The sequence below is a fragment of the Balaenoptera musculus genome, chromosome 10, assembly GCF_009873245.2.
Source record: "Balaenoptera musculus isolate JJ_BM4_2016_0621 chromosome 10, mBalMus1.pri.v3, whole genome shotgun sequence".
Classification (NCBI taxonomy): Eukaryota; Metazoa; Chordata; class Mammalia; order Artiodactyla; family Balaenopteridae; genus Balaenoptera; species Balaenoptera musculus.
In genome coordinates this window covers 79,989,753-80,006,118 of record NC_045794.1, presented here as the reverse complement: position 1 = coordinate 80,006,118, position 16,366 = coordinate 79,989,753, and the positions used below count along the sequence as shown (strand labels likewise).

At 36.0% G+C, this 16,366-nt stretch overlaps 1 protein-coding gene across 1 annotated transcript in view; it reads right to left on the bottom strand.

The window, feature by feature from the left end:
• The window catches only part of CFAP54 (cilia and flagella associated protein 54), a 298,821-nt gene that overhangs the window by 54,405 nt on the left and 228,050 nt on the right, over positions 1-16,366 (bottom strand). Inside the window, 4 exon segments of the mRNA XM_036865998.1 lie at positions 1,461-1,634; positions 8,408-8,631; positions 10,048-10,144; positions 10,146-10,222. Coding sequence (XP_036721893.1) covers positions 1,461-1,634; positions 8,408-8,631; positions 10,048-10,144; positions 10,146-10,222 — 572 coding nt within the window.

Here is a 16,366-nt window from a genome sequence, read left to right as displayed (position 1 = left end):
TACCACAGAACAAAATAATCTACGAATAAATAACAAAAGACAACTAGAAAAGCTTCATATAGTTTGTAACTTAAGAAACATATGTTGAAATGACCCACGAGTCAAAGAAGAAATCACAATGGAAATTTTAAAAGTTATTTTTAACTGAAAGATGATGACAGTACTATAATAAAACTTGTGGGATGAAGCCAAAGCAATATTTAGAGAGAAACTGATAGCCTTAAAATGCATAGATTAGAAAAGAAAGAACTAAATATTGAGCTAATATCTATCTCAAGAAGTCAGTAGTTAGGAAAAGAACACACACACACACACGAAAACAACAGTAGAAGAAAGATATTCAGGGTTAATGAAATAAAACTAATTAATGAGAAATCTCTGGTGATGATGATCAAGAAAAAAATGCACAAATAAGCAATATAAGGCATGAAAAGGGATACTTCACTACAAATACACCAGATAGCTTAAAAATATGAGAGAAATTTTAAATAAAATGGGAAAAATTCCTAGAAAAGCAACTTAAGCAAACTAACTCATGAAGAAATAGAAAATCCCAATGTTCTATAAACAGGGGTGATAGTTAAAATACTTAAAACTTGGTTTGACAAAGGCACTAACCATTAGAACAGATATTAGCCCAATCAGAACTGATACCAGCTCTGATAACCAGTACATTAGTACTGTTGCTTAAAGACTGCCTCTAACTATGGAGAATTACATCACTAGTCTTATATTATCTCACAACAAAAACACACAAGGGCTTTATTGATGAGTTCTTAGCAAATATCTGAGGAAAAAGGTTACTCCAAACTTACACAAACTTCACCATAGAACAGAAAAACATGGTTATATTTATCAACACATTTTATGAGCCTAGCAAAAGCCTCATACAGAAAATATCTGACAAGGATAGCACAAAAAGGAAAAATTATAGTCCAATATTACTCTTGAAAACAGTGGCAAAAATTCAATATGAAACATTAGCAAACTGAATCTAGTAAAATGAATACATCATGACCAATTTGAGTTCATCTCAGGAGCACAAGGCTGATTTAACATTATAAAATCAATTACTATATTAAAAGAGATAAATGATAAAATCCTCTTAATAGATACAGTAAAATATTCATGATAAAACTTCCTATCAAAGTGGCAATAGGAAAAAATTTCCTTAATGTGATAAAGGATAACTACAAAAAAATATTAAACATCATATATAATGGTGACACATTGGAAAGTTTCTCTTTAAGTTCAGGAAAAAGGAAAATGATCAACATGAGTCCAACTTTCCTAGGATCTCTTAATTATTTAACATTCATTCTGCTAGACAACATAGATTCTAAATTGCTGTATATTTCTGTCTATATGATAAGAGGATCTTCTCTACTCTTTAAGTTATAATGGCTTCATTAAACTTTATATCCAAATGTAAGATTTAGCTTTATAATTATATTACATACCATAGGTTCTGTTTCCTTTGGAGGTTTTTCCAGGGGAGGAATGTACCACTGAAAGCAAAGTTCTTTGTTTAAAGCTTGTGTTGCTACAACTGAGGACACCACATCTCCATATGATGGGCTGGCAAACAGTTTTAATGATAAATTGGAGTGTAGAGAACTGTCAGTTGTTCCTAGCTGGGGAACAAACAGAAACAACAGCTTAATTGCTGGTAATGAATTTATTCAATATTTAAAACATTCATTCAATTTTCATTCAATATTGACTATTGGAAAACTCAGGGAATCATCTCAGCTTGTTTTATGGATGTAGGTCTTAAAACTGCCCCTGATTACCAAAGAGAAGATTCTTTTATAGAAAAAATATATTTCAAAACCCAGTGAACTCAACAAATGTCTTCCACTTTGGTGAATATTCAAGAGTAAAGATCTAGAGGGAAAATGCCCATGCTATCATTTCAGTCTCAAGGTCACCATATAGTCTAAGAACATCTTCTACTTTTCTTCATTTATTCACTGGTTTGGTTTGGTTACAATTTATTATCTACTTTCCAATAGCATTCTTTGCAGTACCATATGCAAAATAAGACACAGTTTTTGTTCTAAGAGGTTAAAATCCATTACTCTCATTCCCTCTTTAAATGAATGTAGCTGATTTGTAAGTTTAGTCTTGGTGGATGTGGGTCCAGCTCATTTGATGGAACTTGGTCCCTGAATCAGGAGTTTTCAAGAAACATAAATGTGTAGACTGCAATTGGCAATTTCATAAAATATTTACTTAGTTTTTTAAGGTAGCTAAGAAAGTAAAGCATGAATGCTATCAACAAAATAAGAGTCTAGCCAGAGAGATAATAATGGTGATAATAATATCTCAACTCAATAAAGGATTTTCTTCAATGGAGTACAAACTATTTTCAAAATTAATTTCTTGTTATTCCCAAGATTACAGCATGGTAGCTGGAAAGCAGTTCTTCTACTAAACTCTTGACATCTAAGGCGTCTCAAAGGCTTGGTGACCAAGGGGAACATGTCAGTGGCTAGAAAGAAATGCCTGGTGTTTCTATAACACTTTGTACCTTCCATTTCTGAGTCTATTCAAGATACAATAGAAGACTGTCAATGCAAAGTCTTCAAAATAAAAATAAAGAGAGAAATAAATACATTGGCTTTTCAAGTTGTCTACCGATAAAAGAAAAAATGTGTCTGGACTGAAAGGTAATATCAAAGGTGAATACTATTTAAAAATGTCTAGAGACTATCATAAAGGGATATGATAAGCCAGAATCCTCATTTATTAGCACTATGATACTAAAAACACGACCAAAATGCATAATAAATAAGATTATTAGGGTTAAATAATCATTTAAAAGTGCTTAATAAAGATTAATTCTATTTCAGGCAGTTCACCAAAAAATCAGGTAAATAATTGATTCAGAAAAAAATTCTCACATTTTTCCATATCTGAGTGCCTTTCAGAGGTTTTGACTATTTTAGCAAAGAATTCATATTTAATAACTAGCTAAGTGGAGAAAAATAAAAAGCAAATACCTTCTATTTCAATACATATAGTGTTTATTAGCATGATGGCCTACTAATAATAAACTGTAACAGAAATCAATATTAAAATAGGGCATTTAATTTTCAATTCACTTTTTAAAAACGTAATATCTAATTGCTAATGGGATTAATTACATAAGCTAGTCGATGGGCTATACACTGAGTATTTTTTAAGGAACCTCCATACTGTTCTCTATAGTGGCTGTATCAATTTACAATCCCACTAACAATGCAAGAGGGTTCCCTTTTCTCCACACCCTCTCCAGCATTTGTTGTTTGTAGATTTTCTGATGATGCCCATTCTAACTGGTGTGAGGTGACACCTCATTGTAGTTTTGATTTGCATTTCTCTAATAATTAGTGATGTTGAGCAGCTTTTCATGTGCTTCTTGGCCATCTGTAAGTTTTCGTTGGAGAAATGTCTATTTAGATCTTCTGCCCATTTTTGGATTGGGTTGTTTGTTTCTTTAATATTGAGATGCATGAGCTGTTTATATATTTTGGAGATTAATCCTTTGTCCGTTGATTCATTTGCAAATATTTTCTCCCATTCTGAGGGTTGTCTTTTCATCTTGTTTATGGTTTCCTTTGCTGTGCAAAAGCTTTGAAGTTTCATTAGGTCCCATTTGTTTATTTTTGTTTTTATTTCCATTACTCTAAGAGGTGGATCAAAAAAGAGCTTGCTGTGATTTATGTCAAAGAGTGTTCTTCCTATGTTTTCCTCTAAGAGTTTTATAGTGTCTGGTCTTACATTTAGGTCTCGAATCCATTTTGAGTTTATTTTTCTGTATGGTGTTAGGGAGTGTTCTAATTTCATTCTTTTACATGTAGCTGTCCAGTTTTCCCAGCAACACTTATTGAAGAGACTGTCTTTTCTCCATTGTATATCTTTGCCTCCTTTGTCATAGATTAGTTGACCATAGGTGTGGGGGTTTATCTCTGGGCTTTCTATCTTGTTCCATTGATCTATGTTTCTGTTTTTGTGCCAGTACCATATTGTCTTGATTACTGTAGCTTTGCAGTATAGTCTGAAGTCAGGGAGTCTGATTCCCCCAGCTCCATTTTATTCCCTCAAGACTGCTTTGGCTATTTGGGGTCTTTTGTGTCTCTATACAAATTTTAAGATGATTTGTTCTAGTTCTGTAAATAATGCCATTGGTAATTTGATAGGGATTGCATTGAATCTGTAGATTGCTTTGGGTAGCATAGTTATTTTCACAATATTGATTCTTCCAATCCAAGAACATGGTATATCTCTCCATCTGTTGGTATCATCTTTAATTTCTTTCATCAGTGTCTTATTGTTTTCTGCATACAGGTGTTTTGTCTCCTGAGGTAGGTTTATTCCTAGGTATTTTATTCTTTTTGTTGCAATGGTAAATGGGAGTGTTTCCATAATTTGTCTTTCAGATTTTTCATCATTAGTGTATAGGAATGCAAGAGATTTCTGTGCATTAATTTTGTATCCTGCAACTTCACCAAATTCATTGATTAGCTCTAGTAGTTTTCTGGTGGCATTTTTAGGATTCTCTATGTATAGTATCATGTCATCTGCAAACAGTGACAGTTTTACTTCTTCTTTTCCAATTTGAATTCCTTTTATTTCTTTTTCTTCTCTGATTGCCGTGGCTAGGACTTCCAAAACTATGTTGAATAATAGTGGTGAGAGTGGACATCCTTGTCTCGTTCCTGATCTTAGAGGAAATGTTTTTACTTTTTCACCATTGAGAATGATGTTTGCTGTGGGTTTGTGGTATATGACCTTTATTATGTTGAGGTAGGTTCCCTCTATGCCCACTTTCTGGAGAGTTTTTATCATAAACGGGTGTTGAATTTTGTCAAAAGTTTTTCTGCATCTATTGAGACGATCATATGGTTTTTATTCTTCAGTTTGTTAATATGGTGTATCACATTGATTGATTTGCATATATTGAAGAATCCTTGCATCCCTAGGATAAACCCCACTTGATCATGGTGTATGATCCTTTTAATGTGTTGTTGGATTCTGTTTGCTAGCATTTTGTTGAGGATTTTTGCATCTATATTCATCAGTGATATTGGTCTGTAATTTTCTTTTTTTGTAGTATCTTTGTCTGGTTTTGGTATCAGGGTGATGGTGTCCTCATAGAATGAGTTTGGGAGTGTTCCTTCCTCTGCAATTTTTTGGAAGAGTTTGAGAAGGATGTGTGTTAGCTCTTCTCTAAATGTTTGATAGAATTCAGCTGTGAAGCCATCTGATCCTGGACTTTTGTTTGTTGGAAGGTGTTTAATCTCAGTTTCAATTTCATTACTTGTGATTGGTCTGTTCATATTTTCTGTTTCTTCCTGGTTCAGTCTTGGAAGGTTATACCTTTCTAAGAATTTGTCCATTTCTTCCAGGTTGTCCATTTTATTGGCATAGAGTTGCTTGTAGTAGTCTCTTAGGATGCTTTGTATTTCTGCGGTGTCTGTTGTAACTTCTCCTTTTTCATTTCTAATTTTATTGATTTGAGTCCTCTCCCTCTTTTTCTTGATGAGTCTGGCTAGTGGTTTATCAATTTTGTTTATCTTCTCAAAGAACCAGCTTTTAGTTTTATTGATCTTTGCTATTGTTTTCTTTGTTTCTATTTATTTCTGCTCTGATCTTTATGATTTCTTTCCTTCTGCTAACTTTGGGTTTTGTTTTTTCTTCTTTCTCTAGTTCCTTTAGGTGTAAGGTTAGATTGTTTACTTGAGATTTTTCTTGTTGTTTGAGGCTTGTATAGCTATACACTTCCCTCTTAGAACTGCTTTTGCTGCATCCCATAGGTTTTGGGTTGTCGTGTTTTCATTGTCATTTGTCTCTAGGTATTTTTTGATTTGCTCTTTGATTTCTTCAGTGATCTCTTGGTTATTCAGTAATGTATTGTTTAGCCTCCATGTGTTTGTGTTTTTTACGTTGTTTTCCCTGTAATTCATTTCTAATCTCATAGCGTTGTGGTCAGAAAAGATAGTTGATATGATTTCAATTTTCTTAAATTTACTGAGGCTTGATTTGTGACCCAAGGTGTGATCTATCCTGGAGAATGTTCCATGTGCACTTGAGAAGAAAGTGTAATCTGCTGTTTTGGATGGAATGTCCTATAAATATTTTTTATATTTTTATTTATATTATGAATTTTCTATTCACTTTTTAAAAATGTAATATCTAATTGCTAATGGGATTAATTACATAAGCTTGTCGATGGGCTATACACTGAGTACTTTTGATATGTTTGATTTATTGTTTGAAAGGAATGAAACAACAGACCTACCAGAAGCACTCTTGTTCGCCACATCGTATAAACAACAAATCACTTTGCACTAATCAAATATTTGACCTTACGCAGTCTGTCACGGTCTAAACATGAATAACTCAGCATTGTGCAGCATTTTAATCATGTCCTTTTTTTTTTTGGAATTTTTAATGTAATTTGTTTAGCACTTTTGTTTTTCCATCACAGAGCTTCAATAGACTTGACGACATACAGCTTCACAAAGCTGATGAGCATGGCATGTAGCAATGATGGTTCTGGAAAGGCATCTACTTCTTTGTGGGGGAAAAGTGGGTTGTATCAAAGTATGGAAAGAGTTTGACTGAAATAGCCTTCTAAGTGATTAAAGGCTCAAAAATGTTATTATAAAAGTCAGCCAAGCTTAGAGTTTATTTTTTTAAAAATCCAAAGGCTTTATGCTCATTTTCTGTCTACCCCAGTGAAACAAACACATGATTAGGTGGCTTGCAACTGTCAGGCAAGCGACAGTGATCTCCAGAGCTGATTATCCTGGGAGAGTGTTACACTAATTATATCCCCTCCCCCCCAAAAAAGAGCAAACGGGTGAAACAACTCTTTGATAATATTGCTACCATTCGAAATATCACATGTATTGATATTTACACTGTATTCAAGGTTGTACGTTTGGAGCGTCATCCTTAGGAACTGGATAACGATAGGCTGCCCTTAATACTGAAATATTCAAGCAAAGCTCCTTTCAGAACAGTATTGACGAAATCACACATATTAGTTTCCAAACTCTTATAAAATATTCACAAGAATACATCCATTGAAACTATAGTTCTCAACCTTCCCATTCTCTCTCCCCTACTCCAAAACACCTGAGGTGTCTGGGACATGTGGCAGTAAATCTCAAGGTAGTCTCGGTTCCGAGGATGGGTGAACCAGACTCTGGTGTTAGACGGAAACGATGTGACCCTACTCCACAGTTTCCTGCACTGTGGAGGGCCAGACATTAATGATACATTCCTGGCCTTTCCACCTCCTCTCACTCCTCTCCCTCAAGAGAGTTACTTGATTGGTGAATTTGAGAAAAATAATTTTGAATATGCATTATTCTGCTCTCTCTGCTTCGGAGCATACTGTTTGTAGGGAGTGAACAGTCTCTGTTCCTTCATGCAACAGATTTGAAAGGGTTTCTGTCCCCACAGATTTTAAGTAGGCCTGTAATGATCCCCCTCCCCACCAAAACCCCCAAGCCTGGATTGGCAGAACTGTAAACTTTGCTAATCACTACTAGGGAGACCATTTACCTGTAAATATAAACCATATCCTACAATATCAACTTTGTGATTCATAAAGTTGGGTATTTTTTAATTCTACCATGCCTTACTCTTTTATTTCTCAAAGATTTAGAATCTGGGGCAGGAAATGGAGATCCTGAGTATTGGCCATCCCAATACCCCAGAATCCAGAAAGTAATTTGAAAAATCCTCCTACGTGGATTCCAAGATACTGCCCTGGGGCCAACTCCATAACCCCAATTGAGGATCACTTCTTTAACTGAATTCTTAAATATTCCTTAGTAGGTCTTTCCACTACTTGTTAAAATCACAGTTTATTCACAGTCACCCTACTCTCTTGTTCCAAAGAATGATTTTTAAAAAAATAATTTTGTTATTATTTACCCCAAACATAAGGTTACTATACTCCAGTAGGATAAAATGAGAAAAGGTTCCCATTTGGAACAAGCCACATTTTCAGGTCACTTCTCTCAGATAGTTGAAAACAGAAACATGAATGTGTCTGGTATGGGCATAGATTTAGAAACTCAGTCTAGTTTTCTTATAGGGTGATTATATTGAAACTTGTATAACTTCTTGGCAAAACGACTCCCTGAGAGATATTGTTATGTGTAGGAATATAGAAAATTCTGAGACATTTTGAAGATTTATGAGAGCAGCAGAATAGGACCTAAGTAAACAGAAAATCCAGGATGTCTGGTTGGCCTCTCTCTGGTAAAACAGAAACAAGCTTTCCCAGGAATTCTGAGGGAACTAGAAACCTTTGTGCCAGCATTGAGGTTAATGTGCTTCGTTCAGAAATATAAGGATGATTCTAAGAAGTCTTACAAAAACATATAACGTTTTAAAACATTACCTTGCTTGATGAGTCATATAAGAATTTTTCTGGAAAAGATGGATTTTCTATGACTTGAAATAGTTCTTTTGGAAATTCGTCAATACAAGAAGAAGAATATAGCTGTAAGAATCTTTTAAGGAAAAAATGCATTTCTTTTTGGCGCAAAATCAATCCAGAGTTGAAAAGAGAAGTGAGAAGTGTGTCATCTGGCAAAGACATTCCAGATCCTGGCTTCAGAGATGCTTAAAGGAAAAAAAAAAACCAAAACACTAATATAGAGTCATGTTAGATAACAAAATGGTCTCAATATTGTTGGCCTTTGCTCATTAACTTTATTCCTGTATATCCCCACCTCAGCTAGTGGCTGCCCATGACCTTCCTCCATTTTTCAAGCTTATACACTAATAGAATTGCTTATGGCCAAGCTTAACAATGCAAAATATTCTATCTAGCTGTCTTATTTTGGGTTTTCCCCCCCCAAAAAAACTTAAAGCAAAAATGTCGGTGCAGGTAATTTATTTGAAAACCGATGTCAAGTGAGAGAACGGGAAAAGTGTGATAGAGAGAAGAAAAGAGCCAATGAGAGTGAGTTATGAAAGGGCTACAGCTATGGACAAGGAGGGCTCAGTCCTGCTGAGGACCTCCTGGAAAAAACATGTAACATTGTTCCATCAATGTTACAACTATCTACCAGTTCCCTGCCTCAGTAGTTGCAGGTTACTGCTGAGTGTGTGGAATCCCTGGTACTTCCAGGCTGTCCTGCCTGCATGCTGGGCCATAGTAACTTCTGAGAAATCCCAGAGCAGAAAGCAGTAAAATGTGGGCGATTGACATGGGAAGCACCAGCAGGTGAATCCAGAAGTGAGCTGAGTTGATAAGGGGGAAGGCATCACCAGGGCCTGCTGCGCTGGCTCACGTCCACTTCCTTGACATTGAACTCTTGGCCCCATCACAATGCACCTTCTACCCAACACCTTTCCGAGTGCTTGTCCATCCCATCGCTAACTCCCAATAACCATGCTGAGCCACTCCGTGACTCAGCCTATTTGCCCTGCTGGCTTCTCCATCACAGGGCGCTGGCATGGTCAACCTGTCTTTTCCAACTGTTTGCCAATAAGCAACACTGAATCACCAATTTTATGGGCACAGATAAACACACTGTCACAAAAACATAGGAGGAACTGATGTAAAGCAGATTATACAAGTTTTTCTGGATATTCTTTAGATAGCATCAATGATTTAAAAGAAAAAAAAAAACTGAACAAAATCCAAAACTTCGTGGAGTTAAATGTCCTATCTTTCTCTTTACATACTGGATACTGGAACACTCTCTCCTTAAAGCCAAAATTTCACCTTGTTCATTTTATAAGCTGTCACATTATGGTCACTGATTCTTAACCGTTTTGACCCACACACCACATTAGCAGTCTTGGGGGATGCCTCTGGACCCCTCCTTCTAAGGACGTTTTTAAATACATTGAAATACAGTTCTATCCAAAGGTCCATGTATCTCAGTTTAAGAACCCCTAAAATTTCCATCTTCTGATGAGAGTTCACTCAGAAAGAAGTCAAAAGTATTTTATAATTCTAAATAAGAAATATGACTTAAACAATAACTGGAAAGGAATATATTCTTTCTTAACACAGCAAAGGCCTACCTAGCAGTTTGCTCATATTATTAATTCTTTGCAGGTGAATATAATAGCGCAGCAGAAGAATCCATGTAATATCCACTTTAATTGGGTTTTTTTTCCCCAGTATCTACATTCTCATATATCTCATCACTAGGGTAAGAGAATGTACAGGCAGTCTGGAAGGCAACTTGGTAGTTATCTGAAAGTAAAAAAAAAAAAAAAAAAATTGGAATACAAATATGCTTTCCTTGAAAAATAACCATATGTGAAAAAAGAAAAGCAAAACTCATAAAGGAAATACTGACGCTTAGGACTGCATTCAATTAAAAAAAATTTTATATCACAAAAGACACCAAACACACAGTTAAATGACAAACCATAGACTGAGAAAAGATATTTAGAATACACAAATTATTTTTTCTCTACTATGTAATCAATAAGAAAAAGTCAGATAGTTCAACAGAAACATGGGCAAAAAATTTCAACAGGCAACTCATAGAAAAGGAAACCCAAATGGCCAAAATGTTTAGCATCATTAAAAATCAGATAAACGCAATTTAAAATGAAATACCATTTCACATTCCTCAGGAATTAACAGAAACTAAAATCTGAAAATAATAAATATTGTTAATAATGTGAAGAAACCAGAATTCTCATACAGCACTTGTGAAAGCAAATTCCTGGGCAGGGTCTAATAAAATTTTAAATGCAGATACTCATATATGTGTACCAGGAGTCTTGCAGAAGATACTCATGGCAGCATTGTTTGTATTACCAAAAAAAAGAAAAAGGAAACTTGAACAAATAAATACAGGCATTAATTTGATGGCATTTAAAATGAATTAACTAAATCCATAAGGCAGAAACTATAGTCCATGGGACAAATCAGGCCCATGCATGTTTATGTATGACCGATGAGCTAAGAATGGTTTTTACATTTTTAAGTGGTTGAAAAAATTTTAAAAATAGTATTTTGTGACATGTGAAAGTTTTATGAAATTCAAATGTCAGTGTCCATAACTAAAGCCTTAATGGAATACAGCCATGTTCATTCATTTACATTTTGTCTATGGTTCCTTTCACATTAACACAGCAGAGTTGAATAGCTGCAACAGAGACCACAAAGCGTAAAATATTTATTATTTGGCCCTTTATAAAAACATTTACTGACCCAGACTTTGCTCATGAAAGGTAAAGTGGAGAAAAATACCTAAAGATAATAAAGTAATATAGAGACATCAATAGCCTCCACACGAAAACAACAACCAGTAGAAATCTAACAAAAAAATTTTGCAATACCAATAAAAAGGTAAAATATCCAGAAATAAACCTGACAAGAAGTATACAAGATCTATTTAAAGAAAACATTACAACACTCCTAAGGGACTAATATTTTTTTAAAAGGCATGAACTAAAAAATATAGGACATAAAATATTCTTGGTTAAGATGACTCAATAGAAGAAAAATATGTTATTTCTAAGATAAAGTATAAAGGTAATGAAACGCCAATGAAATTATGAGAGAGCTTTTTTAACTAGATAAGCTGCTTCCAAAGTAAAAAAAAAAAAAAAAAAAAAAGCCATAAAAGACAAGAAAAACAATTTTGAAAAGAAAGAGTAATGAGTGGGGATTTACTCTAATAGAGATTAAATATATTATAAGGCTACAATAATTAAAACTGTGTGGTACTGAAACCTGAATAGACAGATCAATAGGAAATGAGTAAAAAGTACAGAAATAGGGTAGCCATCTGGAAAAACTAAAATTGTATCCATTTGTTATTTTTTACATATTCCAAATAGATTTCCATAAATTAGTAAAAGGGTCCGTGGGAGAACTTATTTATAGTCTCAGAATAGAGACAAAACCTTTCTAACTATGACATAAATGCAAAACTTACCAAAGAAAAGGTTAATAATGTATACCATTTAGAAATAAAAAGTTCCTTCATGGGACAGAACCACCATAAAGAAGGCTAAATAATAACTGATAATTGAAAAAATATATTTGCAAATAATATCACAGTTAAAGGGTTGATTTCTATAATTAAGAGCTTCTACAAATTTTTAAAGAAAAGGTAACGGAAAAAAACCAACTCAAAAAAAAAAAAAAAAGTAAATCATGGGCAGAAAGTTCACACAAAAGATGCTTAAGCTTAGTCCTAGAAAGAGATGTGTAAATTAAAATTAAACCTTCCCTTCCTACTATATTGACAAGGTTTAAAAATGTTTATAATATACCTGTGTCAACAAGGGTATGGGGAAAAAAGACCTTTTATTAATTACTGGCAGGAAAACAAATTGGCATAACCTTTATGGAAGGTGTTTTGCAAACCTTATCAAAATTACAAATGATTCTACCCTTTGATCCAGAAATTTTCCTTATGGGAATTGACCCAATCAATATACTGGCTTATGAACAAGATTTTATACATATATAATTATACATATACTATATATATAAATCATATACATATGACATTTATAAATATACATATATATCATATATATATAAAACTTTGTACATAGGTTAGTATATCTATTGGGTCAATAGATATATATGTGATATATGTATATCTAGAGCAAATTTGTATGTAATAGCAAAAGGGTAGAAACAACCTAAATATCTATCAAAGGAAGACTAATTATGGTGCATCTTTATAAAGATTATGCAACAATAAAAAGAAGCTACGTATTGATTTGAAAAAATTGCCAACAGATACACTTACATTAGGTTGAAGAAAAACAATGAGGAAGAAGCATAAAATTATGCATACTAATGGTTATACTATTATTTGTATTTTTAAGGGAAAAATATATCAGTGTATTAGTGTGCACCATATTGGTTCACTCAACATTTTTCCTAATCTCTGAATGTGCTTACCTATATTGAAGAAGTTGCAGAGATAAAAATCACATTTCTGAGATTTCCTTGCAGCTAGGGCCCTGGATGAGATTTAGGTATCACAAATTCAGTGCATTCACGAAAGACCTGAAGTTGGCACTGTGCTAAGTGGTGCAGAAGACAAGAGTCAAAGCATCTTTTGCTTGTGTGGATTCTGGCAGACGTGGTGTGGCTGGTGAGGCTGCAGCTAGAGCAGAGTCTTCCTGTTTTGCAGGCAGATTTCTGATTCTCCAGCTTCCCTTATGCTATGGTCTGAACATTTGTGTTCCCACCCTCCTGAAATTCATATGTTGAAATCCTAACCCCCCAAAGTGATGGTATTAGTGCCTTTATCAAAGAGGCTCCAGAGAGCCCTAGCCCTTTCTACCACGTGAGGACAAAGCAAGAAGGCACCATCTGTGCACCAGAAAGCGGGCCCTCACCAGACACTGAATCTGCTGCTGCCCTGATATTGGACTTCTAACCTCCAAACCTGTAAGAAATACATTTCTGTTGTTCATAAGCTACCCAGTCCGTGGTATTTTCTTATAGCAGCACGAACAGACTAAGACACTTTATAAAACAAAAGAAAACAAAAACCTGCATTCCCTTGGTGATCCAGTTATGTATGGCTTAGTCATTTCTGGATGCTCAGCCTGGAATTTATTTCTTTAGCCCTCACAGGGATTTTGAAAGTCCTTTAATAAATCTCCTCCTGCTTAAACAAATTGGAGTGGATTCTGTTCTCTATAACAGAACCTTGACAGTTTGTAGAAGCATGTGATATCTCTGGTACAGAACACAGGAAACCAATTGTGGTAGGCAGAATAATGGTTCCCTAAAGATTTCCACGCCCTAATCCCCAGAACCTGTGAATATGTTAGGTTACAGGGCAAAGGAGAATTAAGGTTGCAGATGGAATTAAGGTTGCCTATCATCTGACCTTGAAATGGGGAGATTATCCTATGTTATCCATGTGGGCTCAGTGTAATCATAGGGGTCTTTATATGTAGAAAAGGGAAGCAGAAGACTGAGAGTATCAGAGTCAGAGAGACTGAAGATGCTACTCTGATGGCTTGGAAGCTGCAGGAAGGGGCCACAAGCCAAGAAACTCAGGTGGTCTCTAGAAGCTGAAAAAGCCTAGGAAACATTCTCCCCCAATGCCTCCAGAGGAATGTAGCCCTGCTGACACCTTAATTTTAGCCCAGTAAGGCCTATTTTGGACTTCAGAACTCCAGAACTGTAAGATAATATATTGTGTTGCTTTAAGCCACTAAATTTGTGGTTATTTGTTACAGCAGGAATAGGACCTTAATATTCTGACAACACTGACTGCCTCTGGGGAGGAGAACTGAGGCGCTTGCAGAGAAGATGGAAGGGAGACATTCTCTCCATACCCTTTTATGACTTTTGAGTTGTGATTCTTGAGAATAAATTACCTATGCAAAAAATTGAACTAAATTAAAAGAAAAAAAGAACCTCGATACATATTTGGCCAATGTCATTTGGTCTTTTTTTTTAAGATTTATTTATTATTTATTTATTTATTTTTGGCTGTGTCGGGTCTTAGTTGCGGCATGCGGGATGTTTGTTGAGGCATGTGGATGGGATCTTTCGTTGCGGCGCGCGGGCTTCTCTCTAGTTACGGCGTGTGGGTTTTCTCTCTCTAGTTGTGGAGTGCGAGTTCCAGAGCATGTGGGCTCTGTAGTTTGCGGCATGCAGGCTCTCTAGCTGAGGCGCACGAGCTCAGTAGTTGTGGTGTACGGGCTTAGGTGCCCCGCGGCATGTGGGATCTTAATTCCCTGACCAGGGATCAAACCAGCGTCCCCTGCATTGGAAGGTGGATTCTTTGCTAATGGACCACCAGGGAAGTCCCTGTCATTTGGTCTTTAATGTCACAGAGAAAAATTAAGACCAGTTCAATTTCTGTTCCTTTGTAGAAAGTCTGCTTTTTCTGACTGTTTACAATTTTTTTCTTCCTCTTTATAATCCAAAAATGATGCCAAAATTTGTCCAGGTGTTATCTGTGCTATCTTTAAGTTTATCTTCAGGAGAATTTTTTGGAGGGAGAGTCCCTTATACCCTGCATTGAAGAGTATCCCTTTGCCACAGTTTCCACTATCCCCAGCCAGATCTGCACGCTTTCACTGGTTCTGGGCATTTATGCTAATTTCCCTGCGTCATTCAGGAGGCGTGAATTCCAACCTCACAGTCTTAGGTGGTTTCTGACTTCTCCCCTGTAGTTGCTTTTTGGCCCTCACTGGGCACTTGACATGTTGCTCTGTAGCTACGCAGGCCAGTGGGCAGAGTACTTCTAGTCCTCAATTTGTGGACAAGCCCTCTCTGAACCCCAATTTTATGCAGTTAGCTAGGTTCTGACTTTCCCTACCTGTGGGGCCCTCTTTCCAGACCCCTTCTTTCACCAGGCATTCAAGTCCCAGCCCCGGCTGTTCCTGCTCCAGTGAGTCCTCAGCTGCAGCTCTTGTTTAAAATTTCTCATTTTACTTTGGTGACTTGGGATCTCCCTTTCCTGATTTCATGCTCAGCTATAAATTAAAACAATTTTGGTTCTATTTTATCCAGCCTTGTAATAGGTTTCTATTGGGGAGGGCAGAAGCATCTTTCATGCCAGCTCAGGCCAACAGGTTGACCAGAAGTATCAATTCTGCATTTTGATTTCCTGGTAAAACTTATTTATCACACCCAACACAACGATTCAGGGCACTGCCTTTAGAATTGTATAGATGAGGGTCTATATTAGCTGTGAACTATCACCCAGAGTTCAATAACCTCTCCCAGCACCTTGCCTCATTTAATAAATGTGCACAGTGACACTCTCACAGGACTTTCCTAAAGGATAAATGAAATCACACAAGAAAGCACCAGCACACAGCATCAGGAGTGACTGCTTAGGCTCTGCTAAGAGTTTCAAACCATCTTGTTAGATTTCCTTTGGTTCCTTCAAGGGTCAATCTTCCTCTGAGTCTTCAGGATAGCATTCCATTGCGTTCATGTGGCAATATTTTCTCACATGTGCCATCTGTTGTTTCTTATTTTCTCACAGTTGACTCTGTCTAGAATAGGGTCTCTTCATGCCTCGTGTCTGACAATAGAGAGTGGAGAACGTATGCTCTGCCCTTGGTCATGGTACCGTCCTTTCTCAGATTTACGTGATCAAAGGGCAGAGCTCTGAGTGGAACATCTAGACTCTTGCAGACATCGGCCCAGGACAGCTCTGCTTTGCTGAGGATGGGTCTCATCACACCCTCATTGTATGAACTGCTGACACTCTGGATTGATACAGCACATATACACACACATGCTCATACACACACACACACACAATCACTGTTGTAAGCATGAATGATTTATCTCCCTTCTCACCTGTAAGTGGTTTAATTATTCAGGATTTGAGGATATAATGTGTCTCCCTAGTTCCCCACCACTATAGAAAATTGT